We start from the raw sequence: 23622 nt of genomic DNA, 5'->3' as shown, positions 1-23622 counted from the left end.
ACAAGCTGAAGGAAAGGGTAAACTACTCCAGTATCTTTGCCCAAAGGGGTCATGAAGAGTCAGACATCACTGAAAAACTACTGAACAACAACGAATATGTGCATGTCACCACATATCTACATATATCATGTCTCTATATGTGTATGCATGTGTACATGTACACATGTGTATACACATACACAATACACACATATTATATATGTGTATATATGTGTGTGTATGTATATGTGTGTGTATACGTAATCACCAGGGGATCAGGATCTTATGAGTTCAAATTATGCATTTATCACCTCAAATCTGAAAAATGGGTTAGGTACAAAGTGATGCAAAGACAGAGTTCTTAATCTCACAACACTTAAATCAAAAAGTAGTCCATGAAATTGTATAAAATAAAATATTAATTAATTTGGATTTGATAGGATTGGTGTGAGGATCTAAGATAATGATATATGCAAAATATTTTGCAAACTTTGGAGGATCTCAGAAGTGCCCTCTAGTGATAGGCAGTGTGACATGCTGAATAGAGGGCTAGAGTGTAATCTAGCAAAATGTGAGTTTAAGTCCTGCCTCTGACTCCTTCTGTGACTCTCCTCAAGTGATCTCACTTCCCAGTGCCTCAGCCAACCTTACAAGACCATGAGTTGAAAGGGAAGGGTAAGTTCTCCATGGAGTCATGGACTGTGCAGCAAAAATAGGTGTGTATAAGTGTAAGTATGAGAGAGAGACAGAGAGAGAGAGAGACATAGAGAGAGAGACAGAGAGAGAGTCACCCATTTAGTAAGTATCTGGGGCCAGATTTGAATTCAGGAAAATGTCTTCCTGGTTCCAGGTTCAACACTCTCTTGGACATATTGTATAATAAAGAGTATTCCTACCTACATTAAGAAATGCCTTATCTGCCAATGATCAAGGGATCTCTAGGATATGTTTTTTGAAATTTTATTAGATGATGCCTGAGAAATATGATGAATATTAAGGAAATCAATAATGAAAATGTTTATGAAGCTAGGTCTTAAAACCTTAGAATATTTGCTTATCAGAAACTTTGTATTTAAAGCAGAAAAAATTGAAAAATAATATGAAGTATTTGAAATGATTTTTTCTGTGTCTAGGAAAGGTCACACTACACATATCTATCAAAGGATCAAAGGATCCAACCCCCTTCTTTTGCATACGAAGTAACAGATGCAAGGAAATCAAGGGACTTGCTAAGGTCTCACAGCTTGTAAACTTCCAGGGTACTATTCAAACCTATATTAGTTATCTAGGGCTGGGGTGGGGAACCTGTGGCCTCAAGGTGTAGGTCACATGTGGCCCCCTACATCCTCAAGTGTGACCCTGACCTGGAGGTCGCAGAGTCCCCACCCCTGATTTAGGGTTTTGGCCATAATAGCCATTCTGGGAATGAATTCAGTGAACAGGTGAAAGAATAAGACTGGAACACCTCAGGTTATAAGCATAGGATTTGAAGCCAAGTTAATTAAACAGGGCTGCATTCAGGCTTCAGAGTCACCCTTTCTCCATTGTACCATTAGGTTTTCATTGAATGTGTCAATGATGAGTAACAACAGAATTGATGTTTTCAGTATTTATTTGTTAGACTGGGGGAGCAGCCTTTGTATAACACAACTTGCATAACTTCTCAAGATACATCCTGTATACAACCACAAAATCATGACATGGATTTTTACATAGAGTGGAAATTGAGACAGATTTACAAGCATTGTCTTTGTACAATTCTCATACATTTTTATTTCAATTTATACAACTTTTAGAACAAGGCTTTTTGATGTCATTTCTGTTTTTCTAGAGAGATCTCAGAAGTAAAATTTATAAAAGGAAAAGAAGTTATCAAATAACCACAAGTGCATGCAACATTCAATTTAGAAACATGACATTTTTTCAAGGATATATATTTTTTAAATTTTTAAAAATTTTTTGGACAGCTGGAATGCTGTATGCTTTTGTTTTTGATAAGATATTAGCACACACGCTATTATTCATCATGGTAGCACCTGAGCACATCACTGAACAAATATACAGACACAATCAAATAATATTCACATTCACATGCTGAATGTTGGATGAAATTAATAGTCCAAACTCATCTGTTTTACAAAATGTATAGTTATATACAGTGTAACAAATTAAGAAACTGCTCTCTCAAATGACCTAATATTATTTACGGATTTGTAAATGATTTTGAGTTCCCCAGGTGACTTTTTTTTAAATAAATAAAATGGAACATACAGAAAACATTAAAATGTATACTTTCACTTAGATTATCCATTTTACTCATTCACTCTAGTCTTTTAGCAAAGGCAGTTAGTCATTTGAAAGAAACAACTGGATCGTTTGATTTCTATTCATTGAACATTCTCTCCTTTTCATCTCAGTTCCAAGTTCAGTCACATAGTTTCAATTCACTTCTGTTAGACATAGGTGTATATACATGTATAGATATAGTTGGCAGAATTTGGGATAATAGACACTGTAGCAATGAAAATAAGTCCTTTAAAATATTAAGTATGATTTAAATAATAAAAAAATACTATAAACATCTTTATGATATCTTCATGAAACTAAACATTGATCAAATAATTTCTATTAAATTGGGCACAATAGCTTTTTTATAGTATAGATGCTTACTTATATCTTCACACTACTCTCACCATGCCCACTCCCACCATCACTCCTATAGTAAGAATCCTTATCAGCTGGTTACCAGCTACATTACTCCCACAAAACGACCATTTCAAGATGTGTATGTGTGATCTACAAAACTTACTTCACTTATGTCTTGAAATATGGATTTGATTAATAAGTTAATCTGATGTAAAAAATATGGGTAATATTAAGAAGCAGACCCTATATCCCTTTTTTCTGCTCCTGGATCCTGTCTCTTTAAACTGTGAAATGGTAAATAAGTAGATGTTCATAGTTATGTCCTGCTTCTATCCCCATCCATATTTGTAAAGACTACATTATGAAGCCTTGTCTTTTGTAAACACTCACACTGTGCTTTTGCTCAGATTTCAATATGTTTTCATTGCACCAGATCTTAAACCAAGGAACTATCTCAATATTTGATGATTCAGTAGATTTGTGGGAAAAATCAAAATTCCTTTGAAGAACTTGAAAGATATACTTATTTAGGCAAATGTTGTAGAAGTGTATTAGTTAGATTAATAAAAAAATCAGTTAATCAGAGATCACAAGTTCTGTAGCCACTAAGAAGCCAGTGGAGAAATTAATAAGTAGAATTGGAAAACCATGCTATGATATATACAAAAAAGTAAAAATATCAAGAGCCCTATTTTAAATGTTAAAATGAAATTGTTCTGTTTTATGAAGGGTTGTTAACATCATTCAGAAGAAATGCATTCACGTATGAATCAGTGTTGCATAGAATAATTCCAGAACAACCTAAGGATTTGGGTCAGCTGAAACTTTGGCACTCTTTGGAAGCATCTTACACACTCTGAATGGATGCTGGCACACAACCCATACAAGATGAGCCCTGTCATTGAATGTGCTCAATGATTTGACTGCTACTAGTCTCCAGGAACTGATGGGCCACCCAGAATGAAAATAATTTTAATACATTTGATCAGGTCAAGGTGAAGGGACATCCCTTTGCTTGATGATCTCTACTATTTTATTGGTCTGAGGGAGATTACACTTTGAAGCCAAATGACTGGTCATCTTGTATTCATGAGAACCAAGCATTAAAGATAATTGGATTATGCCAGTGACTAAAAGAGAGTGCCAAAGTTAACCAAGGTCCCATTAGACAGTTTAGCTTTAAGGGCAACTAGCAGTGACATTCTGTGTCGGGTAAAAAGCTTATTGGGCTACTTTTCCCAAATAAAGAATGCTTGATTATAGTCTCCCATTTCACAGTAACTCCTGCTGGAAATTTCCATAGCAACCATCAGCAGGACTTGCTGTCACCAAAAAATAAAATTCTTGTAAGATCAAAATTGTCAGTGGTTTGATCTTCCAAATGCCCTCATCTCTATTTCAATGGTAACTAAAAGTAGATTTTTTTTTTTGGTAGGGGGCAGAAGGTGGAGGTGATATTGTTGGGTGGGGAAGATATAACAAATAGGGTGGGAGGACAACTGGAGAAAAAATCCTTATTCTATCAATGCAAATAAGGTCTGTTGCAATGAATGGTTTCTAGTCATTTTGATGGTTCATGCAGGATCAAGGCCTATAGTTAATACTAACTACAGATAAAACTACATTTGAAATAAGTATTCATATGAGAGAATTGTACTACCTCTTCTCTGCAGAGGAATATTTTGTCTAGATTATAGCAGCAATTTTAAAACAATAAATTTAGATTGAGTTGCTTAGCCCTTAAATTTTGTTTTAGGGACAAGTCAGAGTGGAATAAGGGATTTGAGAATGGAGTAGTTCATTTGGCTTCAACTTTGCATATCCTATTTGTATGTATTTTCACTTCACTCTTTAACTTTGTTTTCCAAATGGTAAATGAAGAATAATACTTTTGGATTTGGAAATATCTTCTTTTTAGCCAATGTAAAGGTGGCTATTTGGAGGAAAAAGGCTTTTATTCCCTCTTGAATTGAGAGACTCAACATGTTTGATAACCCTTATTCCTTATATTTGTATGGTGCTTTATATTGTGCAAAGTGCTTTCATGTTCATGACCTACTTTTATCCTCACAACAACCCTGTGAGGTAGGAAGGGAAGGTATTAAGATCCCCATTTTACACGTGACATGGGCACACAGAGAAGTTTAGTGACTTGCTGAAGATTGGACAGGGAGTCATTGTCACAGCTGAGAATAAAACCCAGGTTTCCTGAATTCGAGTACTAAACTATTTTCCACCAGGGTATACTGCCACCCTTGTGAGCTTCTCATCAATAACTTTTATTACATGCTAAAGACATCCCCATTTAAATATCTTAGATATTATGTTCAACATTTACTGAAATGAATTATCATAATTCTGGTGTCAAAATCCTCACTCAAATAGAATAAAATTTTTAAACTTGGTGCTTTGAATAGTCACACTATACAGTTTCCCAAGTTCCCCAGTTATGAACTTGACCAAGATAAAGTATGTGTGTGTGGGGATAATGGGGGATCAGAAGCACAATAGAAAGGTGGGCCTAAGATGTAAGGATTTTCATGCTATATATATAGAGTTAAGAAAAGATTTAATTACATAAGAGTGAGGGTTCATCCCAATTTAAGTAACCACTTCTAAGAGGCTAAGATAAAATTTGAGGGAAAATATTTTTGTGTCCTAATATGTCACTCAATAGAAATTAAATCTATAGGATAATGAATTTATTTGCAGTCCCACAAATAATAGGCGCTCATGCTTCCTAGCTCATACAAGACAAATTAAATCTATGTCCTTTGGTACATATAGCCTATATCATTCAGATAGTCTTCTCCAAAGGCTAAATCTTGGGAAAATAAAGAGTCTTTTATATTTTTCTGATAGGACCCTGGGACTATTTTGTTTTTGAGGCAAAATTCTTCCCTGCCAAGTCATCCAAGTGTGGTCTTCTAGGATAGCAGCTTCATTTGTACAATAAAGGACATCTCCCTTTTCGGTATTCCATTTAAGTTCTACCCTATGTTATCTTCAGTATAAATCATGTCAGCCTATACCAAAAATGTGCTTTCATCATATGGGTTTCAAGGATGGTGCTTTACACCATGAAATCCCCTTTGAGCTTATGCTCCAAGGCATAGTTGTTTGTTTGTTGTTGTTTTTAATTCAGAAAAAATAAAACTCACATCTCTGCCATGACGGCAAACAAAACAGGATGAATCAATCCTGCCGTAAATTCTTACCATAGTAAATAATCAGAAAGCCTAAGGTGCAGAGGAACTAGTTTTACACTTTTCAAAAGTGAGATTTATAAAGTCAGTCCTTTGCTTTCACCTTAGATGCTTTTGCATAAAAAACATCATTGTGTTACATTGCAAACCATATTGATCTTTGAACCACCACTTCCAGCTTCAGCAGAGCTCCATGTAATCACATCTGCCTTCAGCATTCAACTCCTTTCACAGTTCCCCTTGTTGACCATAAGAAGGTCAATATCAACAAGTCCTCCTTAAAAATCATACATCCTTTTATTTGAGATCCCAGAGCTTATTGCTGACTTCATCAACAGCAAGTTTACAAGGTTGCAGACCCATCATCCCATCATCCCACTTGTCTATTTTTTCCTCTGAAAGACTAGCTAAACACAACAGTATCAATCTATGGAATTGATTTGATGCTCTTTATAGAAGATAATGGTCTGTAAGGTTCTGAAGCCTAAGCAGACTCTCTTCAATGTGTTTGAGTAGGACTGACCAAGAGTTTGTGCCAGTTTACTATTCTTTTCCTTAAATCCACTTTGTCAAGCCAGATATAAGCTTCGCCAATCAGTGTCTTTTTCATAAACTTCCCTCCATTGGAAACAAGCAAAATCTAGAAGACAAAAAAGTAAAAAATGTACTTTATCTCATTCTCTAGCATTCATATCAATCTAACAAATAGTTATTAAGCACTTACTATAAGCAAGTAATTTTAAAGACATTTTTCTCACTGTGGAAGAAAAAGAAAAGAAGAAAATGGGGAAGAATTACAATGACTAAGAAATCCTCAGAATACTTTCATGCTATACATGATTTTTTTTTAAAGCAATAGGGGTTAAGTAACTTGCTCAAGGTTAGAAGGCCAGTTATTATTTCTGGGTGTGGTGCTGAGCATCTGAGCCCAGATTTGATCTGATCCAGGTCATCCTGACACTGGAGCCGGTGCTCTTGCTCGCTGAGCCACATGGCCACCCCTAAGCAATTGGAGTTAAGTAACTTGCTCAAGGTTACACGGCCAGGTGTTTCTGGGTGGGTGCTAAGTGTCTGAGCCCAGGATTCGATCTCCAGGTCTTCTCAACACTGGAGCCGGTGCTCTTACTCGCTGTGTACCTGGCCGTCCCGCTATACATGAATTTTAATATTTCTTAATATTCCTTGAACTAAACTGTACATCCTTGAGGTTCTGACCATTCAAAAAATGACATCTGTATGCTTAGATTAAAACTGATGTACTTAAACAAATCTATAGGCTAATTTACCAAACATCTTTGTCCCAGATCATGCAATATGAAACCAACTAAAATATTATTTTAATGCTAGAAGAATGAAGTGGAAACAATTTTGCAAAATTAGATTATATCATTTGGCATTTTAATCTTCTCACATTTCACACACTAATTCAAATTCTTTGCAAATTTTTCTTCAATTTTCACCCCCCAACACAAATCCTACACTCCAGTTAAACTATATTGTGAACATTTCTTGCATATTGATGCCACTGGCCCTTAGCTGAATCTGTAGCATTGGCTAGGCATGTCCTCCTATGCCCCCTTTATTTCTCATTATTTTTGTTCAATCATTTTTTGTCATCTCCAACTCTTTGTGACAAAAATGCTGGAGTGATTTGCCATTTCCTTCTCCAGTTCATTTTACAGATGAGGGAACTGAGGCAAACAGGTTTAAGTGAATTGCCCAGAGTCCCATGGTTAGGAAGTGTCTGAGACCAGATTTGAACTCAGGAAGATGAGCCTTACTGACTCCAGGACTGGTGCTCTGTCTGCTGTGCCACCTAGTTGCCTCCTTTACTTATCAAAAACCTACTAATCCTTAAAGACTCATTGAACACTTATTAACTTCCTAATATTTATAAGACATTTTACTAGGTATTATGAGACTATAGTAAGACTAGGGATGGGCTACTTTATTTTTCAGCAGGGTCATAGTATAGGTGTTATCTCTAGCATAATCCTAGGAAGAAAGGGTTGAGGGCAACATCACCCAATGAGTCATATTTCAACCTTCATGAGAATGAAAAGAAAATACTGGGATTGGTTAGATTTGTAAGGGGTAAGGGGAACATATCTGAGACCAGATGGAGGAAATGGAGGTAGGTAAAGAGAAGCAGAGACCTACTCTAAGAATTAAATCTAGATTTGCACCTTAGGGAAGACTGAGTTAACTAGACCTCATGACTTCTTTAGTGAGGACTGTCCTTGTTAAGGCACTTGCTATTAAATTACTAGCTGTACTAGCTACAAGATTTGCATTCCCTGGTTTCTAAGAATCAATAAAAAGTAGACATAGAGTCTTCCTGTCATGCTTAGATGAAAGAAGTTAGTCTCCTTTCCTCTGCAGTAGGAGTCATCTTCCTTATTGAGATTTAAAGATTAGACTGGAGAGATCAGTCTTATGTTTTATACAATAAAGCTGAGGAGGGAGGGAATCTTGGTTTCCCTGCATTAAGAAAAGGCTGATAGGAGTGACAGACATATCTTTTCCTTCTTGCCTTTCAAGACTACATTTAAATATAAGTGGAATAAAATTGTAGTTTAAGTAAAAGGGCACTAGAAAAAGCCTACTATTAAAAAAAATTCTTTCCTATACAGCCAGAATCCCACCAAGTAGAGATTTATTTGGTTGAAATTGGTACCCTGATAGGATTAATGAGGTAGGCAAAGTAATTCACTCTCAGAATTTAAATTAGTTCAGTCAAAAATTTTATTAAAGTATAAATTATTTCTGTTGCATTGTAGACTTCTTGGGACTGGGGGGGGGTAGGCTGGGGTGGCCAGTATATAAAGTTCACATAGGACACAATCATAGAATTTACAATTCAGTAGGAGAATAAGTTAAAAATATGAATAAACTATAATACCAAATAAAAACTAATTGCATTAGGTCAAAGTACAGTGCTTTGTGAAATCTAAGTGGACCAAGATCATGACCAACTGGGGTATCTAGGGAGACATTGCTTAGGAGGTAGAATTTGATTTGAATTACAAAGGAAGATTAGGATTTCAATAGGTAGGAGATGGCAAAAGGGAATTCAAGAACAATAAGTGATCCGATTTGACTGGCAAAAGAATAGATGGAAGGGTAGTGTAATATTTTTGACATCTTGTCACTACAAAGATCCTAAAGATAATGAATTCCTGTTGTCATAGCCCACTGTCATTGTAAAAAAAGAGAAATTTTAGGTGGCGCCTAGATGGCACAGTGAATAGTGCACCAGCCCTGGAGTCAGTAGGACCTGAGTTCAAATTTAGCCTTAAACACTTGATCACACTTACTAGCTGTGTGACCTTGGGCAAGTCACTTAACCCCAATTGCTCTGCATTGCCCCCTCCAAAAATAAAAGAAAAGAAAAAAAAGAAAAGAAAGAAATTTTGAACTTCTGCCCTGGCTGAGCTCACTGTAGGACTTAGATGTTATGATTTGTCAAGAATACTGCAGTCAAACTCTAAAACTTACCTAAAAAGACTGGCAAGGTCAATTGAACTAATGGTTCTGGGCATGGAGTCTAACTTTTATAATAAAGATGCATTAAAGGATTTTGAGCAGAAGGATGGCATGACTCCATCAATTCATGAGGGACTTAAGTCTGACACTTGTGTAAAGGGTAGATTGAAGGGTGCAAGAAGATAATTTAGCTGACTAAAGAAAAAGAGAGAAGTAATGATCTGTCCTTGGGTGGTCACAAGAATAGAGGTGAGGAGATTTTGCCCAACTGACAATTTTTAATAACTGATGTTGGCACTGAAAAACAATAACTAAGTCAGAAAGAATATGGTTTTGTAGGAATGGAAAAGTTTATTTTATATATGTTGGCTTTGAAGTGCCAGCAGGACTTGCCTACAGTACCTTATAGGCAGTAGAACCTGAGGGCTAGGAACTCAGGGTTCAATTGATAAATTAATAATTATATCCTTAGAGGGAGTAGTTTGAACTGTGAGAATGCCAAGGGAAATTGTGTTGTTGTATACTTGTTCAGTCATATCTGACTCTTTGTGATCTCATATACCATAGCACACCAGGTTGTTTTACCCTCTGTTATTTCTCAGAGTGTATCCAAGTTCACGTTCATTGTTTTCATGACACCATCTATCCATCTTATCCTCTGCCATCCCCTTCTCCTTTTGCCTTCAATCTTTCCTAACACCAGGGTCTTTTCCCACAAGTCCTGTCTTCTCATTATGTGCCCAAAGTATTTAAGCTTCAGTTTCAGTATTTGACCTTCCAGTGAATAACCTGAATTAATTTCTTTAAGTATTTACTTATTTTAATCTCCTTGTACAGAGGATTCTCAAAAGTCTTCTGCAGTACCACTATTAGAAAGCATTGATTCTGGAGTGCTCAGCTTTCCTTATAATTCAACTCAGTAAACTTCTCCTGCAAAAACCATAGCTTTGACTATATAGACCTTTGACAGCAATGTAATGCTCAAATTTTCCTTAACTTTCCTTCCAAGGAGCAAGCATCTTTTAATTTCATGGCTGCATTTGCCATCTGTAGTGATCTTTGAGCTCAAGAATATAAACTATGACACTGCTTCCTTTACTTCTCCCTCTGTTTGGCAGGAAGTGATAGGACCAGTTGCAAAGATGTTAGGTTTTTTGTTTTGCTTTGTTTTTAAATAAAGTTTCAAAGTTAAGCTTCAAACCAGATTTTATTCCCTCCTCTTTCACCCTCATCAAGAGGTTTCTTAATTCTTCATTTTCTGCCATCAAAGTGGTATCATCTCCATATCAGAGATTGTTGATATTTCTCCCAGCAACTTTAATTCCAGCTTTTGATTAAGTCAGCTTAGCATTTTGCATAATGTTCTCTGCATATAAGTTAGATAAATGAGGTGACAATGTATAACCTTGCTGTACTCCTTTTCCAGTCAACCAATGGGTTGTTCCATATTCAGTTCTCATTGTTCCTTCTTCACCTGCATAAAGAGTCCTCAGGAGACAAGTAAGATTATCTGACACTTTCATTTCTTTAAGATTTGCCACATTTTGTTGTGATCCAAAAGTCAAATGTTTTCATGTAGTAATGAAGAGTAGAAATTGATGTTTTTTTTTTAAACTCCCTTACTTTCTCTATAATCCAGTGAATGTTAGCAATTTGGTCTTTAGTTCCTCTGCTTCTTTGAAAACCAGGCTGCTGATTAAAAGTCAGACATCCTGGAGAAAGAAGTCTAGTGGACCTTAGAAAACATTGCTAATGGGCTAGTGAAAGTGACAGAATTCCATCTGAGCTATTAAAAATACTAAAAGATGATACTGTTAAAGTGCTGTACTCAATATGCCAACACATTTGGAAAACTCAACTATAACCACTGTATTGGAAGAGTTCAGTTTATGCCCTAGTCCTAAAGAAGGGAAATGGCAAGGAATGTTCATAGTATTGAACAATTGCACCCATTTCACATGCCAATGCTTAAGTGAAAGCATAAGGTGAGAGGGAGAAGAGGACCAAGCATGGGATGATGAATGACATTAAACTTAAGAGATCAGGAGGAGACCAACGGATTAGCAGAAGAGATCAAATAGAAACTGTTAATAGAGGTGGGAGAATAATTGAGAATTTGTTGCTTTAGAATAAGGGAAAAAAAAGAGTGAGCAGGATCAAGTGGTCCACATTATCAAAGTTACAAGGATGTCAAAAAACATAAAAGATCTAAAAAAGGTCGTTAGTGGAAACATCATGGAAGTCATATTCAGGTTCAATAAAATACATTCTATTGCCACCAGAAAGTTAAATGGCTTTGGTAAAGTTTATGCCTCAAACTTTTGTCTCAAGAAAAGTATCTTTATTATGGTATTGGAGATTGTAGTAAGAGCTGGTGAAAAAGAATTAGAAGAGAATTTTACTTTGATGAAATGTTTTGAGCAGTTTACCATTAATCATGAGATCAATCAATCAATAAGCATACCTGCTATGTGCCAAGCATTGGGTTAAGCACTAGGGATGTAAATTAAAACACACACACACACACACACACACACACACAACAGCTCAAAGTCTCAAAATCTACATTCTGTCAAAGAAGAGAACATATGCTATAGAGGAACAGGCATATTATTTCAGGAATTCTTTTGGTGCATAGGTTTGACTAGATGAATGCTGGGGTCCCTTTTAACTGAAATTCTGTGGTTTTATGTACATATATTAATTTTATACAGAATAAATACTAAGTATTGTAAAAATGAGGTTTTAGGATTTTAAATTTAAGACTAGAAAAACCTTACAGGTCTTATAGTAAATTTTATTTTAAACAGCTTTTGAGCATGCCTAGTTTGCCTAACATGGAGACCTCACATCCCCAGACATTTGAGTGGCTTTACCACCCATATTGTGGGGGCTCCATGTGAAGCAACCTAGACATGCTCATATGCCAGGTTATACAATAGAAGAAGAAATAAAGTTCTAGTGAGAGGATAAATAACTTGCTAAGGTTTCACAGACAATATGTGCCAAAGCCAGGATTCAAACCCAGGTTCTCTGACTAAAGCCAGCAAAATCTCTAATTTAATACCTTGTGTTTCTGAAATTGTATCATTTGCACAGTAACTAGGCCAGGGTGTGAGGGCACTTGTACTGGCTTCTGAGAACAGATTGTTAAATTTTCAGTGTGAGCATTATATCTTGGAAATCAGCAAAGGCTACAAATCAGAGTTGGAGTTATTGTTTTGTTGATTATCAGACTTAAGAAAATGATGGAGAAAATTTTAATATATATTAAACTAAAAAATGTTTCCTGGGAACATTTTTTTTTCTTTAGAGAGCCAGCTGTGGAATATTTACCAGCATATCACTGGTCAGGTTGGGTGTTTTATCTTCAAAAATGAGTTATATTTATATATGGCTGTCAGAATTTAATGGATATAAAAATATAATAAAACTTTTAAAATTAAAAAGACAATTTAATAAAATCCACTACACAGATTGGGGTGGAGTCAAGATGGTGGAGTAGAAATAGGACTTCCACGGGGCTCCGGCTTCCACCTGCTCCAATTCAAGTAAAAGGTGACTCTGAACAAACTTTGGAGCTACAGAACCCACAAAATGACACAGAGGAGCTAACCTGCCACTGAGGACAGCCTGGCAAGATGACAAGAAGGGGCCAGTGAAGTGCTATGGGAGCTGACACCAGCCCCATGCCAGTCAGAGGTTTTAGCTTCAGGGTGGGCCTGACCAGCCCCTGGCTGGAGGGACTTTAGATCACCAGCAGCTGTGGCAGTTTCCAGAATTATCAACACATAGGTGCTAAGGACAAAGTGAGATGTCAGTACAGTGTGGACTTTGGGATGCAGTAGTTCGGGAATGAGGTCAGTCTTTGCCCCTGGGGTGAGAAGCTACTGAGGCACATATGCCATGCAGCCACAGCTATGTGGCTGCTTCAGCCCCTGGTCTGCAGATTGTAGGGGGACCAAGCAACCAATCTGAGGGGTAATCGCTCTTGCTTTAACCTGCTTGGATCTGGATTGTGGTCTCGGGTGGAGGTCCTGGGGTGTGCATCCAGCTTTCCAGAGCATGGGGAGGCTTCAGAGAAGGCACATAACTAATACCTTTGGAAGCTGAGAAAGTGCCAGCGATTGGGACGAAGTACCCCTGTCTGGTAGCAGAGTCCTATTGTGGCAAAAAGCCAAAAAGTAAAATAATTGAGTGGCAACATAAGCAAATGAGGGAAGCAAAGCAAGCAGAGCAACCCAATTTTACACTCCTATTTTGGGGACAAAACGGATCAAAGCATGGAACAGGAGGAAGACAGTGAAGTCAGAACTCCTGCACCAAAAGCTTCCAAGAAAAAATATGAGCTGGTTACAGGCCATAGAGGAGCTTAAGAAGGATTTTGAAAATCAACTAAGAGAAGTGGAGGAAAAATTGAGAAGAGAAATAAGGATGATGCAAGAAAATTATGAAATGAGAGTCAACAATATGACTGAATAAAATACCTTAAAAATAGACTAAATCAAATGGCAAAAGAGGCTCAAAAAGGAAATGAGGAGAAGAATGCCTTAAAAAGCCAAATTTGACAGATGGAAAAAAATCTCAAAAGCTCACTGAAGAGAATCATTCCCTCAGAATTAGATTGGAGCAAATGGAAGCTAGTGACTTTATGAGAAATCAAGATACTATTAAACAGATCCAAAGAAATGAAAAAATAGAAGGCAGTGTGAAATATCTCATTGGGAAAACCACTGACCTGGAAAATAGATCCAGGAGAGATAATTTAAAAATTATTGTACTACCTGAAAGCCATGATCAAAAAAAGAACCTAGAAGTCATCCTTCAAGAAATTCTCAAGGAAAATTTTCCTGATATTTTAGAGCCAGAGGGCAAAATAGAGGTTGAAAGAATCTACTGATCACCCCCTGAAAAAGATCCCCAAAAGAAAACTCCTACGAATATTATACCCAGGTTCTGGAATTCCCTGATCAAGGAGAAAATATTACAAGCAGCCAGGAAGAAACAATTTGAATACTGTGGAAACACAATCAGGATAACACAGGATCTGGCAGCTTCTACACTGAGGGATTGAAGGGCTTAGAATATGATATTCTGGAGGTCAAAGGAGCTGGGATTAAAACCAAGAATCACCTACCCAGCAAAACCGTATCATGTTTCAGGGGAAAATATGGTCATTCAGTGGAATAGAGGACTTTCAAGCATTCTTGGTGAAAAAAACAGAGTTGAATAGAAAATTTGACATTCAGATGGAAAAGCAAGAGAAACATGAAAATGTAAACAGGGAAAAGAAATCATAAGGAGCTTATCAAAGTTGAACTATTTACATCCCTACATGAAAAAACAATAATTGAAACTGATGAAACTTTTCTCAGTATGAGAAGAGTTGAAGGGAATAGAAATGTGAATATCTATCTATCTATCTATCTATCGATAGACAGACAGACAGACATATATATGCCTATATAGGAGGATATATGGGTATATGAATGTATATGTGAATGTGTGTATATATGTGTATAGGTATACATAGAGAGAGGGCACAGGACCAATTTAATAGGAATGGATGATACTTAAAAGGTTAAATTAAGAGATGAGAGAGGAATATAATGAGAGGAGATGGGGAGAGACAGAATGGGGTAATCTATCTCATATAGAAGAGGCAAGGGAAAATGGTTACAATGGAGGGGAAGAATAGAGGCGAAAGGGAATGGATCAACCTTATTCTCATTGAATTTGTCTTAGGGAGGGAATGACATACACACTAAATAGGGCATCTCTCCCTACAGGAGAGTAGGGAGGAAGGGGATGAGAGGGGGTGATGGAATGGAGGGCAGGCTGGGGGGGAGGGAAGTTGGAAGCACCCACTTTTGAAAAGGGACAGGATCAACGTAGAGAATAGAACAAGTGGGAAGTGGGATAGGAAGGAGGGAAATACAGTCAGTCTTTTACAATATATCCACTATGAAAATGTTTTGCATGGCTACACATGTGCAAACTACACTGAATTGCTTATATATATATATATATTTGCTTATATATAATATATATAGCTCATATATATATAATATATATATTTTTGCTTATATATATATACTTTTATTAATATTATTTTACATGTAACTGGGAAATAAGATATATAGGCACTGGGGCATAGAAATCTACCATGCCCTACTCCCAAGTCGGAGGGGGTATGGGAGAAGATATATGAGACAGCAAATTGGAGGAGGGGATATCCAGTGGGATAGCTATTTCAGGGACATGGGTAGGGAAGAAATGGGGAGAAAATTTGTAACTCTAAATCTTGCAGGAATGAATGATGTAAACTAGAAGTTAATAAAGCATTTGATTTAAAAAAATCTACTACACAAACTAAAGAATATGTAGAGAATTACCTGAAGAGAATGCCCAGCAGGACTCAGGCTAAACCTAAATATTTCATTGAATGAAGGCTCCCGATCATGCCTACACACTCTTGTCTTTTTCTTGACCACTCTTTTTTGAGTAGAAATGTTGACCACATACAGCTTCACATACAAATCTGCCAATAAGAAGTCAGTTTGTTACATGTCCATTGCTGTCATATTTGACCAATAATACTAAGAAACATTTTTTAAAATAGTACTTTAAGCTGTGCAAAAGTGCTTTACATATATTTTCTTATTTGATCTTTACAGTATCCCTATGAGACAAATAATACCATCACTACCCCACTTTACTGATAAGGAAACTCAGGTTTTGAGAGTTTAAATGACTTGTTCATGGTCACACAACTAGTAAATGTCAGGGGCAATATCTCGTCTCTAATCTCTTTTGACCCCCTGTCCAGATTGCTTTCTACTATAGTACCTACCTCTATAAACTTTCCACTATCTAATTGAGGAATTAAAATTTTATACTGAGTCCTGCCTGATTTCTGCATGAAACCTATAATCTCATTACAATTTACATCAGACAACTTAGGTATTAGAGTAAGTTATTCTAATTTTCTCAGAAAATAGATTTTTATGCTTAGTATATATCAGTCTATATGCTTTAAAATATCAAAAAGGTAAGCAAAAGCAATATATTTGATTTAAATTTAACTAATCATTAAAGTTTTAACTAATTTTAGTTTTCATCAAAATGTATATTGTCATATCAATGTCCTTTTTGAATATATTGACCTGTTTAATTCTTATAAAATAGATACCTGGTAAATGATCAGGAGATTTAAATTTGTAGGTGATGTTTCTGCACTGAAGAATCTCAACTATTAGCTGTTCTCCATCTGTTTTCATTTCCTTTTTCAGGGCAATCTTGATTTCTCCCATTACTTGTGTTTTAGCTGAAACAGGTAATACATAAAACATACGTAAAGAAAATGCAATATCTGTCATGGATAGATGCTTGAAATGAATTAGATTACATTGTAGATCACAGTTATACATAGTTATCAGGAATTGGTAACTCAATTACTTCTGTAAAATGTCACCATATTTATCATTTGTCATTAATCCTTCTCATAGGAAAGGAACTTTCATACCAAGAAACCCAAGTCACATTTTATTCTCAATTCTTGTAACTGAAGTATTCTCACAGACAAGAGACAAAAATATATTTCTGGGGATATAGAAGTGACACAAAATGGGCTCTGAGCATATGTGCCTTCCAGGTACACTTTCAGTCCTTACCATCACAATGGAAACTGCCTGGGTCACACACTCTTCACACTTATTTTTGCATAGTGCTGGGATATGGTGGGGAAATGTGACATGAGATGTGGAGGGCACAGTGACTGATAGGAAAGATATGGAGAAATTATCATAAGACTTCACGAATATGGATAACTGCCGTCAGTTTTTGTTGGCATTTAGGCAACTTGTTGATTGCAGAATTTGATTAATTTCTTTACTGAGTTAATCAACTCTTTGACTGGAGAAACCTTTATGTTGTGAGGTTTAAAGAAATTTAGGCATATATCCTAGAACAACTTGTGGTTACCTTGTCTACTTCCTCCAGTAAACAATACCAGCATTCAAATAGAAACCAAGTGATCTTCCATAGTCTTCCAATTTAGTACTAAATTGGGACCAGCACAAGATTTTCAGATATAAATTAGGATTACACAGTGGCCAAGCATAAGGAGCATCTTGAAATATTACTACTTTTGAATTATTTTAGAGATCAATCATGCTGACCAATGTGTCCACAGGGCAAGACTCTTTAACAGTAAATCTGAGATGTTCAGGGTCATGGTACTCTCTCAAAATCAGTTTCATTTTGTTCTCTGGAATCATACACAAAATACACATAGGTTAAAAAATTCAGCATGAAGTCACATAGAAAAGCCATTAAGTGGGATTCAATATTTGTCATTAACAATTATGTCTTGTGTATTCATCCTTTGATCATGTATTTAATAGTAAAGGCATGTTTGAATATGTTCATTAAAAATGGTTTACACATGTAACTATAATGTCATTCACTTTACAAATGAAGAGACACGAAAGGATGCCCATTTAAAGGTAGAATACTTATTCTAAATCAGAGATGATATTCTTAGCTAATGTCTGTTGTTGTTGTCTCTTTTATTCTTTATTTGAGCTCATCAGACAGATAAATCTTCCCTATTGGTAAAGCCAATCAGAAATTTCTAGCTGTACAATTTTTGTCACCACTATGCTCCTGTAATAATGAACACTATTATAGCATGTAATTTTGCAAACTAGAAAAATATAAATCAAGTAGGAAGCTAGTAATCATTTTGTCTTGAATGATGTACAGATGTGCCTATAGAGTAAGGAGAAGATTCTCCAAGTTCTGTGTTGTCTTGTTACTTCATAGTCACAATTCAGATTCTGAAATATTTTTTTCTTCTATTTTTGTCATTTCATTTTCTAGGGTCTATTTTATAAATTTGAAATACCAAAAAAAGTTAAAAATGTATCATGGTAGCTCTGAGATTTGGGGTAGCAAGTTGGCATAATGGGTATATAGCATTTGACTTGGAGTCAGGGATTTGAATTAAAATCCAGCCTTAGATATTATCTATCTCTGTGATCCAAGGCAAGTCCCTTGACCTCTTTCTAAGCCTCAGCTTTCTCATTTGTAAAATAAGGCTAATAATAGCAGCTATTTCACAAGATTTTTGCAAGAATCAGATGAGATACCAAGTGTAAAACACTTTGTAAACCATAAAGCACCATAAAAATGGTATCTTTTATTGTTAATATAATGTGTGCATTTTAGCTTTAATTTCAATGGCTTTACTGATTATCACAGATACAACACAGGAAAAAAATAAAACATAGCTATAGTTTAATTGGCATGAGGAAGGATTAGGACTATTTTATGGCTAATATCAAAAATATTAAACAGTAACTGTTTTTTTTATTTCTGGGTGTGGTACTGAGTGTTTGAGCCCAGGATTCAATCTCCACGTCATCCCAACACTGGAGCTGGTGCTTTTACTCGCTGAGCCACCTGGCTGCCCCTAAGCAGTTGGGGTTAATTAACTTGCTCAAGGTTACACAGCCAGGTGTTTCTGGGTGGGTACTAAGTGTCCAAGCCCGGGATTCGATCTCCAGGTCATCCTGACACTGGAGCCAGTGCTCTTACTCGCTGTGCTACCTGGCCACCCCTCAGTAACTGTTTTTTAAGCCTTGCAAAAGAAAGTATTGTACAGTAACTGTAAGGAGAAAATTCTATACTTTAATAAAAATGTCAATATGGATAAACTTCAGAATACTTTTCCAGCATAATGAAATTGAAATGCATATGTTATCACCGAAGTTGCAAAACTGGGTTCAATAACCAAATGTTAGCACCAATGGACATAAAATCAACTTTATGAAAGTTTCAAATTTGTGCACAATATAATCACAATAATTTATCAAGAGAATTGTGCCTAAAGTTTTAGATTGACATTGAGAAAAGCTACTGTAGGCTACTTTCTATAATAACCCCTTTGATGACTCAATCAGTAAAAGAATGAATAGATCCTGGGTTTGGTCCAGTATTCAATTTAATTCAATAAGTGGTGTTTTTTTTTTAAAGTTTCTTCTGTATAATATGTCAGCCTTTTTGTTCTTTATAGGCATGGTTAGGTTCTCTGATCACATCATGCTATCAGAAAGTATTAGGCTTATCACTCTGATAAAAGTGGTATTTACAAAGAAAATATAACTTGTCCCGTACCCTCAAAGAGCTTATAATCTATTTAGGAAGAAAAGACTAGCAGACATGAAAAGATTAGCACACAAAATAGGACAATATAATAACTAAGGGATGAATTGTGTGGTACAAATAATACCTGGCCTTTAATAGTGTTATCTCATTTGATCCTCAAAACAATGTTGTGACATAGGTACTATTATTGCCTTCATTTTACAAATGAAGACACTTGGCTTAGAAAAGCTAAGTAACTTGTCCAGGATTGTACAGATAGTAAGTGGTCAGAGGCAGGATTCAAACTCAGGTCTTCCTGACTCCAAGTTCAGTGTTCTATCCACTATGCCACCTGCATGCCTATAAAAATAAAACTAATGATAAAGAAAAAGAAGAACATAGACAAATATGGGAAATTTTATTATAGTTTTCAGAATTCCTATCAATTATTAAATTGTTTGAACCTAACTTTATGTGTCTAGAAAGTTGTGTGACCCAGAAGTTTCCAGTAGAGATTAGAGATGCTCAAGGGAAGTGGACAGTTATAAGGAATGCTTTGATTCCCTACCCACCCCTAATCCCCACACAGTGCTTGTTTGGGGTCAGTTCCAGCAGTGTTTTGGGAATACCCAGAGCTTGTGCTTTTGGATTTCCTAGATTAGAGTGAATGTTTATATTTACCAATTGATATATATATATATAACTGCCCTTTTCTGGAAACTGCCTGTGGGCTATGTGGGGGCAGTCAGAAAAATGTCCTTGCCCTCCTGTCTGAACTCTATATGATAAAACCTCACAAAGACTTAAGGAAGGAGCTTCACCCTTTCTACCTCTCTCCTTTGCCAAATAACCTAATAAAATTCTTCCTAAAACTTTTTTTTTTTCTGATTTTGGGATTTGTTCTCACAACTAGCATCAACTACTAGAAAAGGCAAATTTCAGAAAATGGTACAAAATAAGATTAGATGGACATGGTGAGAATACATAATGAGAGACAGTGATGAGCAGGTAGAATTTAGCATTGGTACAGTAAGGATTGTGATCGATTTGGCTCTTTTAAAAATAATAAAAAATAATAAAAAATAAAACAAATAATAAAAATAAATTATATGGTGCCAGCTATGTACCAGTCATGGTGCTAAGTGCTTTACAGTCATCATCTTATTTGATCTTCACAACAACCCTGGGGGTAGGTATTATTATTATCTCAATTTCACAAATGAGGAAACTGAGGCATACAGAGGATAAATGACTAGCCCTGGGTCACACAGTGAGAGGAACTACTGAGGAAGTTGTTAAAGTGTTTTAGAATGAATTATAATGATTGCTTCCATATAGTTATGAAAGTATAAGGTAGAATATAGTTGGAATTTACTGCAATCTAAGAAATGGTGAATATAAACAATGCAGAAAACAATGGGAAGACATGAACTGAAAAACCAATAAGCTGACTGAGGAATGTAATATATGCAATGACTATGACAATATAAATGGAAATAATAAAAACACTAAAAAGGAAATGAAAATGAACATAGTTATAATGAACAAGCTTGTCCTTAAAGAAAAAAATGAGAAAATGGACTACCCTCTCGTCTTTGAAGAGGTAGAAGACTATGAGTGTATAAGCCTGAACTTATTGTTAGATTCAGTCAATGTGTTTTGGTGAGTTTTGTTGGAATGCTTTTTAAATCTTCTTAATCTTTGAGTAGTAGGAAATGATAATATTTAAAAATGAAAGTTACATGAAAGTTGTAATTATTAAAAAATTTAAAAATCATAGCTGGTGAGGTGAGTTCTAGGTAGTTCATAGTATCACAGAGTCATAGTATTCAAAATTGAAAGATAACTTAGAAAGCTTCTAGTCTAACTAACCATTTTGTCTTACACATGATAATAGTGAGGCCCAGAGAGGGTGTCCTTGATGAAGGTATGAGAACTGAACAGATAAGCTTCCTTAAACAATATTCTATAGACAATATGTTTTTGGTCCCATGATTGATTAAAAGACATAAAGAATATAAGATCCTATTTTATTTAGTGTTTATTCTATAGAAAAGCACATTTGATATGGTAGAACAATCTACTACTTTGTAGTGACTCTCCTCTGACAATATGCCAACACATCAAAATCACATAAGATTCCTTGTCAGATTTAACAACAGAGAGCTTAATTCACTCATTCTGATTATTACCATCAGCTGAGACATACCTTGTGTCCTCAATCAAGATCTTTATTGGTATCATGGAGAAGGTCCAGTGAAGAGTCCAGATAGAAGACCTACTTCCTAGATGCTATGTCTGAGGAAGCCTTTTAAATGCCCCCATTCAGAGATGATATTGGACTCTGCATTATGTTCCAGAACAAAATCATTCCATAATCATTCCAAAGAATTTGACAATTATCCACAGAAAAAAACCAAACAGTTGAAGCCTACTTCAGACTATGACATGGAGTTGGATGCACAATTTATACAATCTTGTATAATATACAGACATAAATCTTGGATAGATGCTGAAAATGTACAATGAGGTAGTCCCAGAATTTGACAAGAAGACAATGGGCTTGATTGCCTTTAGGAAATTGGGTAATTTTTTTGTTTTGTTTTCTTGTATGACCCTAATAAACAAATTACCATTTTTTACATGTCAATATACTTTCATTACTGTTGTATAGCTGTAGGACATAGATCAATCACTACATTACCCCAAGAATTTAATTTCTGGATCACTAAAATTTAAATGTAGAGATGGTTAGTGAATCTGAGTGGGCTGTAACAGGTGAAAAATGAGGCAACAGTGGAAAAGATGTCATCAGAGAACTGTATGACAATAAAAAAAAGTTGCGACAGAACCAAGAGGTAACAGCTGTGCACCATTTGTATACTCATAATTTCAAGAGAACTTTCTTCTTATGCTGAGTGGAACTCTCCTTTTCTTTACCCATTCCCATGTTTGTTTTGCTTTTTGGAGGGGGGAGCATGGGGCAATTGGGGTTAAGTGACTTGCCCAAGGCCACACGGTTAGTAAGTGTTAAGTGTCTGAGGCCAGATTTGAACTCAGGTCCTCCTGAATCCATGGCTGGTGCAATATGCACTGCATCATATAGCCGCCCTCCTTTCCCCAGTTTTAACACTGTCATCCTCCCTCCCTTATCCATGGCAGATTTAAGAGAAGATATGGATAAGTGTCACATATTGGGCAGGAATGGATATATTTGATTCTAGATCATGTGATGGAGCATCTAATCCTTGAGATCATAGATCCATGGAAATATGATATGAATGGTCCATTGAGAAAAAAAAAACTAAAACTAAAGATACATTGGAATACAGGAAAATAGGAATAAATTTGCCCTATACTGTCATTGTAACTAGGAAAAATTATCTTATACGAGAGTAATTCTTTTTTAAAAAATGTTTTCTTTTTTTAGAGGAATTCTTAATATGGTTCATAAAATACAAAGGTTTTAGGAGTCTTGGGAAAACTTAAAACTTACTATCTGACTTTGTACATAGTACTTGCATAATAAATGGCTATCAGTGAGTAAATGGATCGTGCTTTTTATTCCTACTCTTGTAAGACTTTAAATGTTTTTCTAGTCTTCAAGTGTGTTTCTAATGGCTCTATTATCCAAAAACTTTTGTTTTCCTGTCTTTTATGCCATTATTACTTATCTCTATAGAACTAAGGGCAGAAAGGAAGACTGACCAAGAATGAATCAGTATAAGCCATACAGCAGATATATTTGTGCAGAAAACATTAGACATTTCAGAAACAAAGGTTTTGAAACAAAGGCTTTGATGTAATGGCTTGTGTAGTAGATCCCACTTCCTCCTCCCACATATATACTTTAATTGTCACGTCTGCCTAAAGTTGTATTTGTGCAACCAAAGACTGTCATGTTTTAGTGATTTTTTTTTAATATTTTAGGACCAAAGAAATAATCTTTCAAAGTGAGAAATCAAAGGTTATAAAAATCACAGTATTGCAGAATTACCATGAACCTCTTTTTCAACCTATACCCAAATCATGAATCTGTTTTTTTACCACTTTATCAATAAAAGATTCACTAGCCTTCACTAAAAGAATGTAAGGAACATAAAAGAATTCTGTGCCCAGAAGCTTATTACTGCCTTAGGCAGCCCATACCATTTCT

General features: G+C 35.7%; 1 protein-coding gene across 1 annotated transcript in view; it reads right to left on the bottom strand.

Annotated features, from left to right (window-relative positions):
• Nucleotides 1–4480: 4480 nt before the first annotated feature.
• The window catches only part of LOC138175872 (protein piccolo-like), a 591842-nt gene continuing 572700 nt past the window's right edge, over nucleotides 4481–23622 (bottom strand). Inside the window, exons 24-26 of the mRNA XM_069106506.1 lie at nucleotides 16510–16644; nucleotides 15713–15858; nucleotides 4481–6471 (exon numbers count right to left, since the gene is read on the bottom strand). Coding sequence (XP_068962607.1) covers nucleotides 6331–6471; nucleotides 15713–15858; nucleotides 16510–16644 — 422 coding nt within the window. The 3' untranslated portion in view covers nucleotides 4481–6330. The remainder of the gene's footprint in view (nucleotides 6472–15712; nucleotides 15859–16509; nucleotides 16645–23622) is intronic.

Source organism: Petaurus breviceps, unplaced genomic scaffold (genome assembly GCF_028583685.1).
Source record: "Petaurus breviceps papuanus isolate PSGF00001 unplaced genomic scaffold, PetGlider_PUasm1.0 79, whole genome shotgun sequence".
NCBI classification, from domain to species: Eukaryota; Metazoa; Chordata; class Mammalia; order Diprotodontia; family Petauridae; genus Petaurus; species Petaurus breviceps.
Note: the sequence above shows the minus strand (reverse complement) of the source record. Positions and strands in the feature narration are given on the sequence as shown.